This window comes from Cavia porcellus, unplaced genomic scaffold (assembly GCF_034190915.1).
Source record: "Cavia porcellus strain 051 isolate PalLab524CR breed Dunkin Hartley unplaced genomic scaffold, mCavPor4.1 scaffold_8, whole genome shotgun sequence".
NCBI classification, from domain to species: domain Eukaryota; kingdom Metazoa; phylum Chordata; class Mammalia; order Rodentia; family Caviidae; genus Cavia; species Cavia porcellus.
This window is the reverse complement of record NW_026947491.1, coordinates 4518556-4534984: the sequence shown is the minus strand read 5'-3', so window position 1 is coordinate 4534984 and position 16429 is coordinate 4518556. Positions and strand designations below refer to the sequence as shown.

The following is a 16429-nucleotide window of genomic DNA, read 5'->3' as shown; positions in this document are numbered from 1 at the left end:
GATACAGTTCAAAAAGGTATTACCCCTTTCAATAAAAATCTCTAAATAAGTAATATTTAACTTTTACATTTTCTGTACATATGGAAGGAAATCTGTGCACAAATTTTCCTGGTTTCATGTCTGCTGTATATCATATATCACTTAATTTTTAAGGTCATCTATGTAGTACCTCTAAGATAATTATAGCATTGGGAGAAGTGCCTGGTAACTGAAAACAGCCATTTTGTTTCACTCAATTTAAACAAACAGACAAAATTGGATGTATTTGCAGAATGTCTTTTAAAAAAATCAACTCTCTAATTATACCTTTCAGGAAAAAAATAATATAAATTAAGTCAGTGGAGTGAATGTTGATTTATGTTACTATCTTTGAAAATAAAATGTTAACATGAAATAGTGAAACACGTGCGTAGTAATTGTATATATTTTTGGTAAGGTAGGGTTATTCTGTGCTTCATGCTTTGTTTCTGAGAATGTTCTGTAATAAACTGCTGCATTTTAAATGAAATATATCTACCTTTTGAACCTAATATTTCACAGGTTTGTCTAAATCAAGAAGATCTTAATGTTTTGTTTAGAATACTGTCGGAAAATCTTGGTGAAACTCCTGAAGAGTTAGATAAAGTGAAACCAAGAGTACCAGAGACAGGTAAGAGATGCACAGTAGGTGGCTAATATTTCACGGTTATTTTGCAGTTTGATAGACAATAAGAAGACATCGTTCTCTTCTCTGTATGGTGGGTTGGGATTTGAATCCAGAGTCTAGGAGTTAAGGTGCACATACTACCCCTGTGCTGCACCTGCAGCCCAGCACAGACAGGACACGTGAGGTAAGCAGGTACACATTCATGATTTGGATTTGTATTACCAGCAAATAAACAAAGTGCCACCCAGTGGAAATGTGTTAACTGGACATGCTGCTGCCTGCTGATGGCCCAGCATTTAGGAGCCTGAGGCAGGAGAGTTGTCCTGAGTTCCAGCCTGTGCTACGTGGTGAGTTCAAGGCTAGTGTGAACTACACAGATCCTGTCTTAAAAATAAAAGCAAAAACATAAAATAACACATCGTGGTTAAAGATGCTTGACTCTTATTAGTTAAGCAAGCAGGTATTATGAAGTCCTGGAGTAATTATTAAATTTGCAATTAAGTTGCCACTAAGCTGTGGTAGCACATTCCATATGATTTTTAAATTAGGCTTAGTAGTCAGATGTCTGTAAGAATTAAAATAGTTGATAAATTATCACTCCTTCCAAAGATCCCAGAACATGCTGCAATAAATATGTAAGCAAATTTAAATGATCAGATACGGCCTTTTTGACTTAACCACTACATACTTTCCATGCTGCTGTATATACACGCGCACACGCACACTTATGTATATAAATAATGTGTTATGCACACACACATATTGATATAATCTTCAGTGTTTTTCAAATTAGCACCTGTGTTTGTGAACCTTGCTATGTTTTTCCTAAATTATCAGTATCTTTTGTGTGTACTTTTTATATCTGTTTATATGCTCCCTATAGGCTGTCTTCATTTTTGTCTTTTTTTCATGGCACCGAAGGGCACAAGTACTAGGGCTGTACACAGCGCTACATTCCCAGCCCTTTCCTAGATTTCGAGGTAGGGTCTTGTTGTGTTGCTGAGCTGCCCAGGCTGAGTTTGATTTACAGCGCCTCCCAGAGTGCTGAGATTACAGGCCTTTGCCAGCATGCCTGCGGCTTTCATTCTGTTTAATGGCGGCCTGGTATTAGAGCCTGTGGAAGTACGTGCCATAATTTATTTAGCAAGTCTCTCCTGACAGAAATTTCAAGCTTCCAAAGTTTCATTTGTATCACGTTGCACTGAATTTGCACTTGTGTGTCATAAGAAAATATCAGTTAAGGCCTGTGCAATCTTTATTAATTTAAATTTATTAGTAACATAAAAATCTAACAAATTGATGTAATCATTTGGCAGATCTTGCTGATTGCTCACTAAAGAACTTGTATTAGGTTTGTACTCCTACTGGGTAGCTTTTGCGTGCCTTTATAACACCAGATAGTACCAGATTTAAAACGTTTTGCCCCTTTTTAAAGTGAAACATAGGATTTCAGGGTTTTTCTGACTATATTGTAACATCCATGAACACATCTTGTGTGCGAGGCAGAGTTTTTATAGTGTGTGCTCCTGTGTCATCCCTGTGAGTGAGGTGCAGCATGGCTCGCGAGGCCTAGATAGTGCCCCCATCTGCCCAGAGGTCACTGTGCTCCGACCGGTCCCACTGTGGAGGGTCTCGTATCTCCCCGAGTTTTATGTAAAGCTGTAGGGAGCCACTCTTCGGGAGCATGTCTTCAGCTCTGCTTGGAGGATGCCTCCGCCCTCAGGCCTTTCTTCCCCACGCTGGAACCAGGCTGTGCCTTGTTTGGTGTCATCTGTGCACCTTAGAGTCTGTTAACCTTTGTCCACTCCATGTGAGTAGGTATGGCTGCCTGGCTGGCTAGTGGGCAGACTGTGTGTGTGTGTGTGTGTGTGGGTGTGGGTGTAGGTGTGTGGGTGTGCGTGCGTGTCTGTGTGTCTCTCAATCCACCCTTCCTGAGGATTGAACTCAAAGCGATGCATCCCCAGCCTTTTTAGTATTTTATTTATTTTTTTGAGACATAGTTTTGCTGAGTTGTTAATAGTCCCATGCTGGGCTTGAACTTGCCTTTCTTCTGCCTCAGCTTCCCAGAGTGCCAGTCTTTTGTTTTTTATAGGTATGTGCCACCATGCCTAGTCTTTTGTTTTTAGTTGAAATGTATATGTCTCTTGTACTAAACTGTGGGTTTTCTGAGGGCCAGAAGGGTTATTGGTTTATGGATTTTTAGTTCCTTCATTAGGTCCAGAGCACTTCTACATGTCCTCCTGAGTGTGTAAGAAATGTGTGCATAGAAGTGAATGAATTTCTTTTTAACATCTGTAGGTGAAATCAAAGATGCCCCTGAAGTTTCTACATCACAGAGATTACAAGCTTCAAAAGATGCTTCAAGAGCTGAAAGAGAAGAAATTAGATCTGTAAACATTGTTAATGTACTGCTGAATTTTGAAATTAAAGAGGTAGGTGATTTTCATGTTTTTGTAGAGAGGTAAGTTAATGGATTTGTAGAATTACCTGTATTAAAATAAGCTTCTGGTAATTAATATGGGTGAAAAAAATCTTAGGTAGGCTATTTACATGTAATGATGTTTAAAATTTGAGAGTTTAAGGATGAGTTATGTTTGGGGGATATAAGATTACATAGAGAAAGCTGTAGAATTTTCTATAACTTCCTTTTAATGATTATGAGACAGCCAGAATGTGTCTTGCTTTGCGTTTTTTATTATCTAAGCATAACAAGACAGGGAACTAGTGATGCAAAATCCTTTACAAATGTTAGAAATTCTAAAGAGAATAAAACCAGTAAGTGTACACTAAGCGTTATGGTACTCATGCAGAATGGTACTCGGTCAGTGTACTTCCATTTACAGATTGTTGAGGAAAGGTCAGGTAGATTTTCCTCTCCCTCACGCACACACTCAGCACGTATTCATTGCACGTGCTAGGTATTTAGATGCCTAGACCTTGAGCTCGGAAGTGTTTGTTCCCCCTTAAAGATGTGCTCAGTTAGGGTTCTGTTAAGGTTGTGGCACGGGTGGTAGGGAAGGTGCATCTGAGCAAACCGAGAGGGTCCGCAAGTGTATTAAACTGAGTTTTCCTGCAGGAAGTGTAACTTTGAGTTGAGCTTTTAAAAGAGCAGCAGTAAATAACCTGAGAAAAGGAGATTAAGAAAGGGGGGGGCAGGATGGACTGGAGTGGGCATGAAATTGTGAGAAAGCATAGAGCGTACAGGGAACCACGGACCTTTCCCAAAATACCTGGTTGTTGCGTAGTTCTCTAAATGTCATGCTCTTCCTCTGAGCTAAAGATGAATGAATGGGCTCTGTGTTCACTTCGCAACTAGATTCTGGATTGTTAAACCTCCAGTATGTTTTCTGTGTAATATCAGTTACATAAGCTTTATTTTTATTTTTATTTGTTTGTGTTTTTGAGAAAGTGTCTCCCTTTGCAGTTCAGTCTGGCCTTGAGCTTACTTTGTAGCCCAGGCTGGTCTCAAAGTTGCTATATGATTCTCCTGTCTCAGCCTCCCGAGTGCTGGGATTACAAGCGTGTGCCACCATGCTTAGCTTAGTTACTGAAGATTTTTAAGCTTGATAATTAAAAGACTGATCGGAGTCAATTTTTTGACAAGTGTGTAATTAACATATGTAGATGGAAAACCTGTCAGTCCTTTCTAATATGATTTGCTGTAGATACTATGGTAGTTCCCTTCCCTGAGGACAGTGGTCAGGGTGGAGAAAACCACTAGAAAAAAGTGGCAGTGCTTCAGTCTGAACAAGCATAGGTGTCGCCTCGGGTAAATGATGCCGCCTCCAGTCACCAAAGAAGGTGGACGTTTTTACATTGTGTGACTCTCAGTGTTGTATCAGTGTCCTTATTAAATTCTTGTGCAGCAGTGAAATCGTGGGTGGTAATACTGGTGCATTCCTACAGGTTATGGTGATGCTGATGAAAAAGGCGGAAAAGAGTGGGAGGCCAGTGCACGAGCTCAGTGTCCTGCAGCTTGGAGTGGAAGCTAGAGTTCAAGCTTATGCCGTGACCGCTGAAGCTTATCTCCAGCAAGTCAGCATGCGGTGCCTGGATTTCACTGGTCAGTGAGTTATGCAGTAGGCAGGTGGTCTTCTGGATCGCCACCCCGCATGTGTCACCATAATCATTCAGGTTAAATGTATTGATGCGAAGGCATGTGACGGTTTAAAACCTACCATCTTACCTAGTTACACATACATACTCAGGTAGTGTAGAGTAGAGTATTTCTGGAAAAGGAGCCACTTGTCACTGTGTGTGATACTTCAGTACTTAGGAAAGGCACTGTTTCGTTGTAACTGTGCCACGAGAGCTGATCCATCAGGAGACCAGGACCTGGGTACATACAGGGACTTACTTGGGAAAGTTGAGTTAGTTTATTTGTTGCTATTCATTTCAAAATTACATGTATTTTAAAATTTCTTCTCATGTATATCACTATATGCTTATGAAAAAGGAAATTTCAGCAATACAGAAGTTTATGGAAGGAAAAATTTAACATAATCCAGAAGTCTCTTTTCCCCTCAAGTAAAAACTAAATTGTTGTTTTGTGAGTTTCTTGGATCTCCTAAATTCATTTTCTCTTTCTTAGTTTTAGTGTGCTAGTACATGTGCGTAGTGTGTAAAGTTCCCTTCCTTTGTGTGGAGTTGACACCTTACACCACACATCTTCATCCCCTTTCCCTTCCCTCCCTCACCTGTCCCCCACACTTGTCCCTTTCCTCTTCCTAAGCTGTCTTCATCTTTATGCTGGATTTCTCATAGAAAAGGAACAATGTGATATGAGACAACTTTTAAAAGTTTCTGGTGACATTTAAGGTTTATAAGAACTCTGTGGAAGAGCTTTAGGAAAACACGCTTGTGCCGTGCGTGGTAGTGCATGCCTGTGACCCCAGCACTTAAGCGGCCAAGGCAGGAGAAGCTCTGGGAGTTCAAGGCCAGCCCGCACTACATAGCCAGGCCCTGTCTCAAAACAAAACAAGCTCATATTGAGAATAATCCCTGCTTTTATGTATTTTATAGTTTTGTTCTTTATAGCATATAATATGTGATTTGCTCAAATGAGTAATAGTAGTAGTATCAAATGTTACATAATTTTTAAATTATCTTGACTGTTTTTATATATAAATATATATACACATATATATGTTGTTTCTTTCAGCTTTTCATGCTAATGAGACAATATGATGTTTACGCATGTGTGTCTTATTTATTTTACTAATGAGTATGGTCTCAAGTTGTATCCATTTACCTATAAAAGTCTCTAGTTTGTTCTTCTTTATGATTGAGTAGTGCTCCATTGCATAAAAACACTACATTTGTTTTTATCCATTCCTCAATCACTGGGTATTTAGCTTTTTTCCAAGATCTGGCTATTATAAACTGTGCTGCTATAAACATGAGTGCACATGTATCACTGTGGTATGATGTTCTTAATTTTTTTGGGAAGACACCCAGTTGGGAATAGCTAGACTGTGAGCCCTCCAATCCTAGATTTTTGAGGAATCTACACTGATTTCCCAGTGGTTGCACCAGTTTACATTCCCACCAATGTGAAGAAGGGTTCCTTTTTTCCCACAGCCCCTCCAGCATTTGTTATTGGTTGATTTCTTGATCCTGGCCATTCTTTCCGGGGTGTGGTGAAATCTCAGTGATGTTTTCATTTGCATCTCTGAATGATCAGTGATGCTGAACATTTTTTCACATCTCACAGGTTATATAATTGACTGGTACTGGGTTTGTTGTTTTTAGGGATTTTTCTCTCTCTTTTCAAAGCCAGGCTTCTTGAAGCATGATTTCATATTTAGTGTAAAATTTACACTAAAATTTAGCAGTGTAATTCATATTTAGTGTAAAATTCTTAGTGTTGATGAACATACCTTAATGTAACTGGCTGTTCATGCTGTGTAAAAGTGTGAGGCATTTGCAGTGCTGACCAGCCTGTCTCTTGCCCCCAGACGCAGAAGGAGGCCCTCTGCACATCGTGCGCTCCTCTCGCGTGACTAAGGAGCCGCTCCTGAAGATGGCCTTGACCAAGGTACCAGCTTTCTGTCTAACTCCTGAATATGCTAAGTTATGTCTGTTCCCTTCATGTTTAGTGCTCCAGTTTTTCTCCTTTGAAAGTGTGCTTTATCCTTGGGTTGACTGCGATGAATTTGAAAGCATCTGCACACACTTGTTAACTTTCTGGTTTCTCTAGGGAAACCAGACAAGTGGTTTGGACAAGTGGAACAGAGAAGCTGTGCTGTGTTCTGAAGCAGAGTGTATTATCATCCAGTACACAAGCATTTCCCCTGCAGTTCAGATTTGTCCATTAGTATTTCCTCCAGAGTAGTTCTTTTCATCTGTAGGATGGGAGATGTGGTTTAAATCATGTTCTTTACCTATAAGAAATGTGTTTTAATAGCATACTTTAATAAGTAAAAAATGGATGTTTATTCAGTACATGCAATTTTAGTGTTTGTAATCCATTGATTTAATTACCCACTGTTTGTAGGCAGACAGTGATGGACCGGAATTTAAAACTGTTCATGACAATACCAAACAGAGACTAAAGGTAAGCTGGTAATGATTAAATGTAGCTTCATAGCCATTTTGAGTTGTAAGGTTGTGCTAACATTAGAATATTGTGAAAATAAAAATAGATTAATTTTTGTCGATAAAGCCAGTGCATATAGAATTAAAATACACTTTTTATAAAAATTAATTTGATTTATAAAGAGATTGCTTGTTTCCCAGATGTAAATTGCTCTTTACTTACTTATACAACAAATAATGTATTCTCAAGGAAATGCTGTCCATAGTTATTTGGCCTGATACTGATTCAGCATTAAATGTTAGCGTTGTGTGTTGGCGTTAGGATTAAGGACGTTGTTCACATTCCCTTTTGCAAATGAGTCAGTGTTGGGACGCTTCCTATACATTTTCTTAAAACTCAAACCCTGTGGACAATAGAATTATGTTTGCACACAGGAGTGGGAAGAGTATTGGTTTACTGACTGATTACAATTAACATAATAGTGTTTCTAAGAATTGATGCTGGTAGTAATTCATTTTTTTAAGGGCTTTTCTTTAATTGAACTGCTCTTGTGCTAGTTGTGTGTGTTGAAACTTAACACAAATGTTACTATGTCTTACTCTGCCTCTCTGTTTTCTTAGGTTTCATTTTCATCCTTAGACATATTACTTCATTTAGAAGCTTTACTTTCCCTTATGGATTTTTTGTCATCGGCTGTTCCATCCTCTGAGTCGTCTTCTAGGAAGGAATCTGAGCTAAAACCACTTGTAGGGGAGTCCAGAAGTATTGCCATCAAAGCTGGTATTAATTTTTGAGTAATGGTCAAATGCTTTCTCTCATATAATACTGTAATGTATTTTAAGCTAAGAAGATACTTACTATCTTGATGTTACTATACCTGATTTGACAGTTTAAGTTAGTTTTGAAAGAACTCAAAATTTTTCCTTATAGGATTATACATCAGTTTATTGAAATGTTTTAAATAAATGTTGTTTAATGGTGTTTTTTTTTTATTTTACTGGCTAGATAGCATCTTTTTTGCATTGACATCTCTTTGCATTCTTCAGTGCAATAGAAATGAGAAAGGAAGAAGTTAAAGTTCGAATGCAGTCACGCATAGTTACAAAATTGTATTGCGCCCAGTCCTGTCTAGTGCTGAGCAGGCTTCAAGCCTTGTGCGCACTGAAGGAATCTCACAGAGAAGATGGACTCATTCTGTTTCTAAATAGATCTGGGAACATGTTTGCTAGGCAGATACCTTGAGCTGTGAAATGTTAGCTCTGAAGTATCTACAGTCAATAGAGAATGTGTATTGGTTTGTAGAGCAAGCATCATTTTGGTTTTTCACATTGTATGATATGAACTTGTAACATACAGTAATTCAATTAGAATAGATTGGTATTACTGGGATCTTTAGAATAAAACTGTTATTACCATTACATCTGATACAAGGATCTGATTTTTTTTTAACCTTGGAAGATAGCGAATTGTTCTAAACTAGAGTAAAAGCGTTTTACCCATTTTATTGTTAATTTGCTTGCAACAGCAGTACAGTATCTAGAGGTAATAGCCTTGGAGTCTTCTGTTATAACATATAAATAGAATACATAGAAAAATAGTTGAATACATGAAAAATAAACATTTAAAATTACAATAACCTACAAGCAATTTTAATTCATAGAAACAGTCTTGTGGTTTTGCTGTATGATTGGTCTTCATGGTTTGATGTTGCCACATTTGGTATTAGGGAAAAAACCAGCTTATCATCATGTAATGGGGATTAATTACTAATACATATCCTGATGGTTTTGCAGTTTTATAGGAAAGAACTTTAAAAGAACTGTAGTCCTTTATATTTATATCTTATCCATTCTGAATTTATTTTACAATTCTTTATAGAGCCATTGCATATACTGTAGTAAAATTGGATTGCTTCCATAGTTAAATAACATGTATAATAAGTGCCATAGTAAATAAAATGAACTGTGTTAACTAGTCAACATATTTTACTTCTGTATTAGTTACTGTTTTGATATAATATATGACAGGTTTTAAAATCAAACTTTTAGACGAATAGAATAGAATTCTAATTTAAAGTGTTTTATTTTATTCTTGAAGGAAAATCAATGAAATTTTCATGTCATGAATAACACAATCAGGATGTTAACAGTAGTTATGTTTACTCTTAATGTGAAGGGAAACTGCTATTTTGGGTTGGTTTTTGAAAATTGACTCAAAGTCACATTTTATCTTAATGGAGAGCTTTTTGGCTCCTCCTAGTACAATTTTATTTTATTGAATTTGAGATTATTTTGTGTGTTCTATCATCTTTACACTTTGCCAATCACAAATTTTCTATTACTTTTTAGTATCTGGCACCATTTCTAAAAAGGATATGTTCGATTTAAAGGTTACAGCTGAATTAGATGCTATTAATGTTCTGTAGCTGATGTTAAAATACATGGTGAGTAATTCTATTTTGTTATATAAACATCCAGCAAAAGTGAGCTTGTAGGGGTGAATTTCTTATGAGTCAAACATTGTTTCCTTACACTGAAGGTTAAAGGTATATTTGGAAATGTTTGTAGTAAATTTGTTATAATTCTTTTCTGACTTGAGACATTCCATGTGTATTTTTAAAATTTCAGATTATATCTGAGGCCTTAATTTGTTTCTGTACTTGTATTTTTAGAATAATCTGATAATTGAGACATCACAGAATTTTTAAAAAATAGTTTATTTATTTTGCCTTTTCCCCGTATGTAGCATAGGCAAAGGAGTTTCTGAAAGACACTTGTGACCTTTTGATGTTGTCGGCTTGAAAGAATGAAGCAGCACATTACCCTTCCTCCTTTCCTCCTCTTTTCCTTCTTTCCTGTCTTTCCTTTGTGGGATTGAATCCAGAGGCTTTCCACTGAGCTATACTCTCACTCTAGTTTTTAAACTTTTTGTAATTTTGAGCCAGGAGAACTTAATTTCTTCTGAAGTTGCTCAGTTGCCCTGGCTGGGCTTGAATTTGGGATCCTCCTGACAGCTTTCCGGAGTACTGGGATTATAGGCCTCCACCTCCAGGTCTGGCTAGGTGTTTTGTTTATTTGGTTTTAAACTCACAACTTTTATGTAAGATGCATGAAGTACTTAAAGGTGTAACCTGTCTTACATACCTCATACGTGAATACTGGTATAACAATACCAGTATGTCTAATAATAGCTTGTGTTGACTCTGTATGTTAGTAGTATGTTACTGAACACAGCACTGCTAACTTGACTCATCTGGATTGAATGAATCCTTTGTGAAAGTCTTGCCTTCCCTAGGAATGGACGCCTCTGTTTCTGTGAAGCCAAAACAGACTGATATGTTTGCCAGACTTCAGAATATCATAGTAACAAATGTTGATTTGAAGTCCATTTACAAAAAGGTAAAAATTGATTTCTCAACTGAAATGTCTTTTGTGTTTTATATTTGAGATGCTTTTTTGTTGTTGTCCAATGCATTTACTAGTCTGTCACATGAGGCCTTCTCTAAGGGTGGGGATATAGATGGTGACCACCTGCTTTCCTGTCATGTGCACACTAGACCTTTTGGTTACTTCTGAAAGTGCAATGATGGACTGATACTGCCTTTAGTAAAGGGTTTTTTATAACGATAGGAAAAAAGTTACTGTCAAATAAGTTGGGTTAACTAATAATGTTTAAGGCTGAATCGGGGGTCACTTTCTCTAATGAGGAACTTTGTGATACAGAGAAGGGCCTGCAACTCTCCGGTGCCAAAGCCAATGATCTCATCCTTTCAGGCTGTCTCCATCTTGGGAGAGGAAGTCTTTCGGTTCCAGATGACTTTGTATCCAGACGCCACAGAAGGAGAAGCCTATGCCGACGTGTCTAAAGTGGATGGCAGACTTAGTCTCAAAGTGGGTTGTATTCAGATCGTTTACGTTCATAAATTCTTCATGTCTCTGTTGGTAAGTGTATGTTTCAGTATGTGTTTATTTCTCATTGGGGCCTAAATAATTGCCTGTACTCCTGAACCCAGGGAGTCCAGGTCTTCACAGTGGGCTGTGTTAAACACCCAAACACCAGCCAGATTACTGCAGTCAGAGATCTTTAGATGATGGTTAACTAAGTGAATTTTAAAACTCATTGGTAAGTACACAAGCTGTGTTTCTCCAGCATTTTTTTAGGTGTGTATTTTACAAGTGCTTTTTAATTTAGGACTTTTTAGTAGTACTTGTTTATGGGAATGCTCGTAGAGATGTTTAGCTAAAAGAACTTTTAAAGGAAGTTTGGCAAGTATCTTAAGAACTAATATTAGAATTTACAGCTGTTGCTTATATTTGTGATCACTAAGACCATAGAATTCTTTTGTTTTTATCTGTCATGGAAGTAGCCTATGCTGAAAAGTTTTAAGTCTGCTTACTGCTTTTAGCAGGGTTGCTAACCAGAGCTTATCTTTCATGAATTTCTCTCTGAACTGTCATGTTCACTTGTGTAGAAAGTGAATTATTTCGGGAGAAGAGGAAGAGGTTAAGTTTATGACAAATGGTGGATATTAAGAACATGAGTTGTAAGAGCAACTGTTTCTTTGCTGGGAAGAATCTTTCTGGTTGCGTGGAGATGAAAATGCATCCTACCTAAATAAAGAAGTTTTGATTCTTAGTCATGATTGCAGAATTGTAGGTGGTTAACCATTTGTGTCCATCCATATGCAGTACATTAGAAACAAACTCAGTAATAAGCTTCCTGAACCCTCATTTTTAAAAGTAGACTGTATTTACTGCGACCTAGAGGTATAGAATAGAACTTACTGTTGGGGAGATAAAGTGCTGTCCTCCATTCCTTTCCTTGCATGTGGCATAGTTACTAAGAAACATTTTAAAAAGAATCATATCAGAACTTCATCATAAAATTAATGGTTAAAAATAGAAATAAAAAAAGAATAAAAAATATAAATGAAAGTTAAGAATCTTTACTCCCTGGAGGTAGCTGTTGTTAATAGCGCAGGGTATATCTTCCTAGACTTTACTCTTCTCCACGTACACAATCATAAATAATCTCTTTTATTATGCTTATTTAGTTGTTCATTTTGCAGCACGTACTTTTGAAAGTGTTTTCCTTTGGAGAACAAACATCTTTTGGGGGGAAGTCTTTAACTATCATTCTCTTCCAACAGAATTTCCTCAACAACTTCCAAGCTGCCAAGGAAGCTTTGAGCACGGCTACCATGCAGGCTGCAGAGAGAGCTGCTTCTAGTGTGAGGGACTTGGCCCAGAAGAGCTTCCGCCTTGCGATGGATGTGGACCTGAAAGCACCGGTTATTATTATCCCTCAGTCTTCAGTGTCGTCTAACGCTGTGGTGGCAGATCTCGGTTTAATCAGCGTGGAAAACAGCTTTAGCTTGCTTCCTGCAGAACGTTACCCTTTCCCTCCAGTCATTGATAAAATGAAGGTCCAACTCACTCAATTGAAGCTGTCCAGGTAAAATTATGTGTGTAACTGTCATAATTTGCTAGAAAGAAGATTTTTACATAGTTTTCCTAGGATTAAAATAGTGATATTTTACTCTCATTGTTTAATTATGAAACCTTAATCATTTTTGACTAATTGTCAATATAATGGTGTGCTTTATAGTATCTGTATTTTGTAGTACCAAGTTTAGAATGTTATTTTCCATTCTGTGAAAACTTACATGTTAAAAGATATCAGCTTACTAGCTGGGATTAGTGGTTCATGCCTGTAGTACTTGAAGCAGGAGGCTCACTTGAGCTCACAAGTTCCAAACTATGCTGTGTATTATAGCAAGAGCCTATCTCAAGGAACAAAGAAAAAAAATTTATGGAGAATGTTACAGAATGTATGTACTTGCTCAGAAATACATCTTCATTTCATTTGCTCATAGCTAGTTCTTCCTAAATTTGTAGTAAGATTTAGTATTTGTAGTGTGGTGCTTAAAGGATTTTTGAATCCAGATGGGAAGGTGTTGACTCTGTTTAGCGGTCAGAGTTCTTATTTCCTCGTGCAAATGGCTGTTTGTAGGCAAGTTAGAAATGTTTATTGCCATGTGAGTCACTTTAGATTTGATGTGTTTTTCTCTTTGGATTTGGAGAAGTAACATATTGAGGACTGAGTATATGATTGCTTCATTTATTTTGTTTTCACAGAGTACAAATATGAGATACTAGCTGCTGTATCATATAGTTTTTGTGAAAGATAGCAAATGATACAGTGATAATTTCTGGAAGTTATGTCTTTGTTTTTGATAACTATATATAAACTTTATTCTGATTTGCTCTGATTTATGGAAAGAAATATGTTCTAAAAGAGTTCTGATAGTAGCTTTTATGTATTTAGGAAGGTGCCTTGTGGAAACTCTTAAACAGTGTGGGATATTGTCATTTTAAATGTCAATTTAAAGCGTATATGGAAGCATGATCTTGTTTCTCTTCTCAGAACTATCTTGCAAGCTGACTTGCCACAGGATGACATTGAAATCTTAAAACCAGTAAACATGCTTTTGTCTATACAACGAAACTTATCAGCAACCTGGTACATGCAAATTCCTGGGATCGAGATAAAAGGAAAGTTAAAACCTATGCAGGTATGCGGATCACATGAGATAGATGGCCATTGTAGGTGGACCTTCATGGTGGATCACAGTGCAGTTCTAGTGTATTAAAAGAGATGCTTTCTATCAAGTGAGAGCACCCTTGTCGCTTGCTCTTTTATTACATTTTAATTAGCTGTGTGGTAAAACTAGCAAGAATGTTGAAAGAGCTGGTACAATGGCTCAGGTTTCAGGCCAGTTGGTGCAGTTGAGGGCCTGCAGATGTAGCCCTGTGGGGGAGCACTTGACCTAGCAACGTGTGTGTGTGTGCACACTTGCACACATAGGAGAGGGGGTGGGGACTAAGATAAACCTGTTGAGTCTGCTGAAACTACTGTTCTTACTTTTGGAAAATTCTATTAAAATTTTAGTGTGTTTAAATTGTAAGAGAATGAAAAGTGATGTTCACGTACCACAGAGATTTTTTAGTTGTGATTTTCTTTTTAAATTAAAGTTTTTCGATTGACACAATATTTGTACAGTGACGGAGTAGTATTTTCAGGTGTAGGAAGCCTCCTGGAGTATCACTTTGAGTAGGCAGAGGTTTGTGTTGGTAGCAGAGCAGTGAAGCAGCGTCTCAGAGGCAGTCTTTGCAGGTGTTGTGCCAGCTCCCGGGAGCAGGAGAGACCGGGGACAGGAGCTATGGGAGTGTACTAGCCCTGTGGTTCTCAAGTACCCGTGTGTGAAGTGGGAAGCTCTACAGCACGTGTCAAGATAGTGGGGAGAGAGTAAGCAAATTGAACGAGTGAAAAGCCAACCAAACTATAATGTCAGTAGCTTTGGTATCCGTGGTTATTCTAGGGTTGGTTCTGTGATAAGAAGGGGTTGGAGGAGCATTTAGGAAGGCATTTAAAGTAGAAGCTTGTTGTGCAAATGGAAGGTTTTTAAGTAGATGTCCCAGTGAGTACAAGTAGATGTATTAAATGAAAGAGTGGTTGAATGATTGATACTCCAGAGCATGGGTTCTTTCTTTCAGTTCACAGAGCACTATATATTGCAGAGTTTTTTCTCTGAAGTTGTAGGGTAGTCTGTATTCCAGACTATATCTTCTGTGCCTCAATTTCTCCTTATTGCTAAGATATTAGATTCCAGGACAATATTTGATTCTTCCTTTCAAAGATTGTAGAGTTACAGATTTCCTGAAAGCAAAAGTAAAATGTAAATGTCTGTCAATGGGACAATGTGGATAAAATTATAATTAGTCACATTTGGGAATTACAAAGTATCTAAAATAAATGAACCAGAATTATAGCATATCTTAAAGATAAAAATGAAAAAAATTAATTGCAAAATGATAGTACAGTTTTATGTTACTTGAAAATATTTTAACAAGCAAGGGTTGCATAAGTTATAGGATATGTAGTAATGGTAAATGTTAGAAAGCATTCATGAAAATAATTGTCGTACTCGGGATGGAGTCTTTCCATGGATGTGGGAACGGGCTCTCACAGAGTTGCATGGAGGATTCAGCTATGTCTGTAAAGGGAAAAAGATCTGAAGGAAATGTGGTAACTTGTTAAGATTTGATGAAGCCAGGTGGTAGGCACATGGGAGGATTATAGTATTTTCTTTTTCTTTTATGCTTGAAATATATCAAAAGGAAAAAGGAAAAAAGCAGTAAATCCAGCAGGTTAGCATCAAAGTATGATCATTATTTTACCCAAAGGGCTCTTGTTAATTCAGTAGTGCAGCCACACTGGATAACATTTCCACAACCCGATCTGTCAGTGAGTCAGGCCTGTTGAATCACTTAGGCTTTGGGCACGGTTCGTGTAATTTCCTGGGTCAAGGGTGCTGCTGAGAAAGATATCAGGCAAGTGACACCAATAAATTCTTTTCAGTATATTGTTTGACAGTTCTTGAAGAACTCTGGGGCCACCTTTCAGAATTATCCTGTAGCCTTCCTGAAGGTCGGTGTAGTAGGCGATCTATAGCACTTTTGTTCAAAGCACACAGGGTGGTGAGGTCAGCTGCCCTTTGGGCTACTGTGATAACTTGGTTGGTATCCAGATAGGAATGGACACTGAGGAAGTTCTAAGGAATTGGTGTTATTCCTGTTATCCAAGGACCGGGGCTGGAAACAAACAAGAAGTCCCTGATCATTGCCTTGTGCAAAAGTATCTCCTTATTTTCGTTGAGGAGGGGTACTAGGCAGTGTTGCAGGCTGAAGGGATCTAATTTAGGGGACACAGGTTACCTTTGCATCCGGAAGTTAACTGTGCATGTGTACGTGTTGGTGTGAGACCATGTGTAAGTTCTGAAAACAAAGTTTTACGATTCTGGTGTCTGGAAGTGAAATTTACAAAAGATAGAATAAGAAAGTACTGATTTAATAGACTTTAATAGCCAGTAGCAAGTGTGTTGTTCTGCAACACTGTGTAAGGAAGATACTACTATTCTTGTTTTAAGACTAACAGACTTGATGTAAGAAAGCTAAGAAAACCCGGCCAGCATCCCAGCTTGAAAGTGTTAGGGTGCTGCAATCAGATCTACTTGAGTCCGAACCTTGCTGTTTTGTATTTTTATAAATATAAAATACTCTTTTGTAAAGTTAAAAGATGAAAAGATGCTACCTTCCTAGTGTGTGTTTTGGTTTTAGAAAATATTTTGTAGTTATGTTCGTTGTTATTGTAAAAGGTATTATTTTTGATACGTTAAGATAGTC

General features: G+C 37.6%; 1 protein-coding gene across 1 annotated transcript in view; it reads left to right on the top strand.

Annotated features, from left to right (window-relative positions):
* The window catches only part of LOC100726528 (intermembrane lipid transfer protein VPS13C), a 91409-nt gene that overhangs the window by 23913 nt on the left and 51067 nt on the right, over positions 1-16429 (top strand). Inside the window, 12 exon segments of the mRNA XM_063254229.1 lie at positions 541-649; positions 2945-3078; positions 4553-4709; positions 6604-6683; positions 7143-7202; positions 7805-7964; positions 9533-9595; positions 9598-9627; positions 10479-10582; positions 10958-11125; positions 12334-12638; positions 13611-13758. Of these exon segments, the coding sequence (XP_063110299.1) occupies positions 541-649; positions 2945-3078; positions 4553-4709; positions 6604-6683; positions 7143-7202; positions 7805-7964; positions 9533-9595; positions 9598-9627; positions 10479-10582; positions 10958-11125; positions 12334-12638; positions 13611-13758 (1518 nt within the window).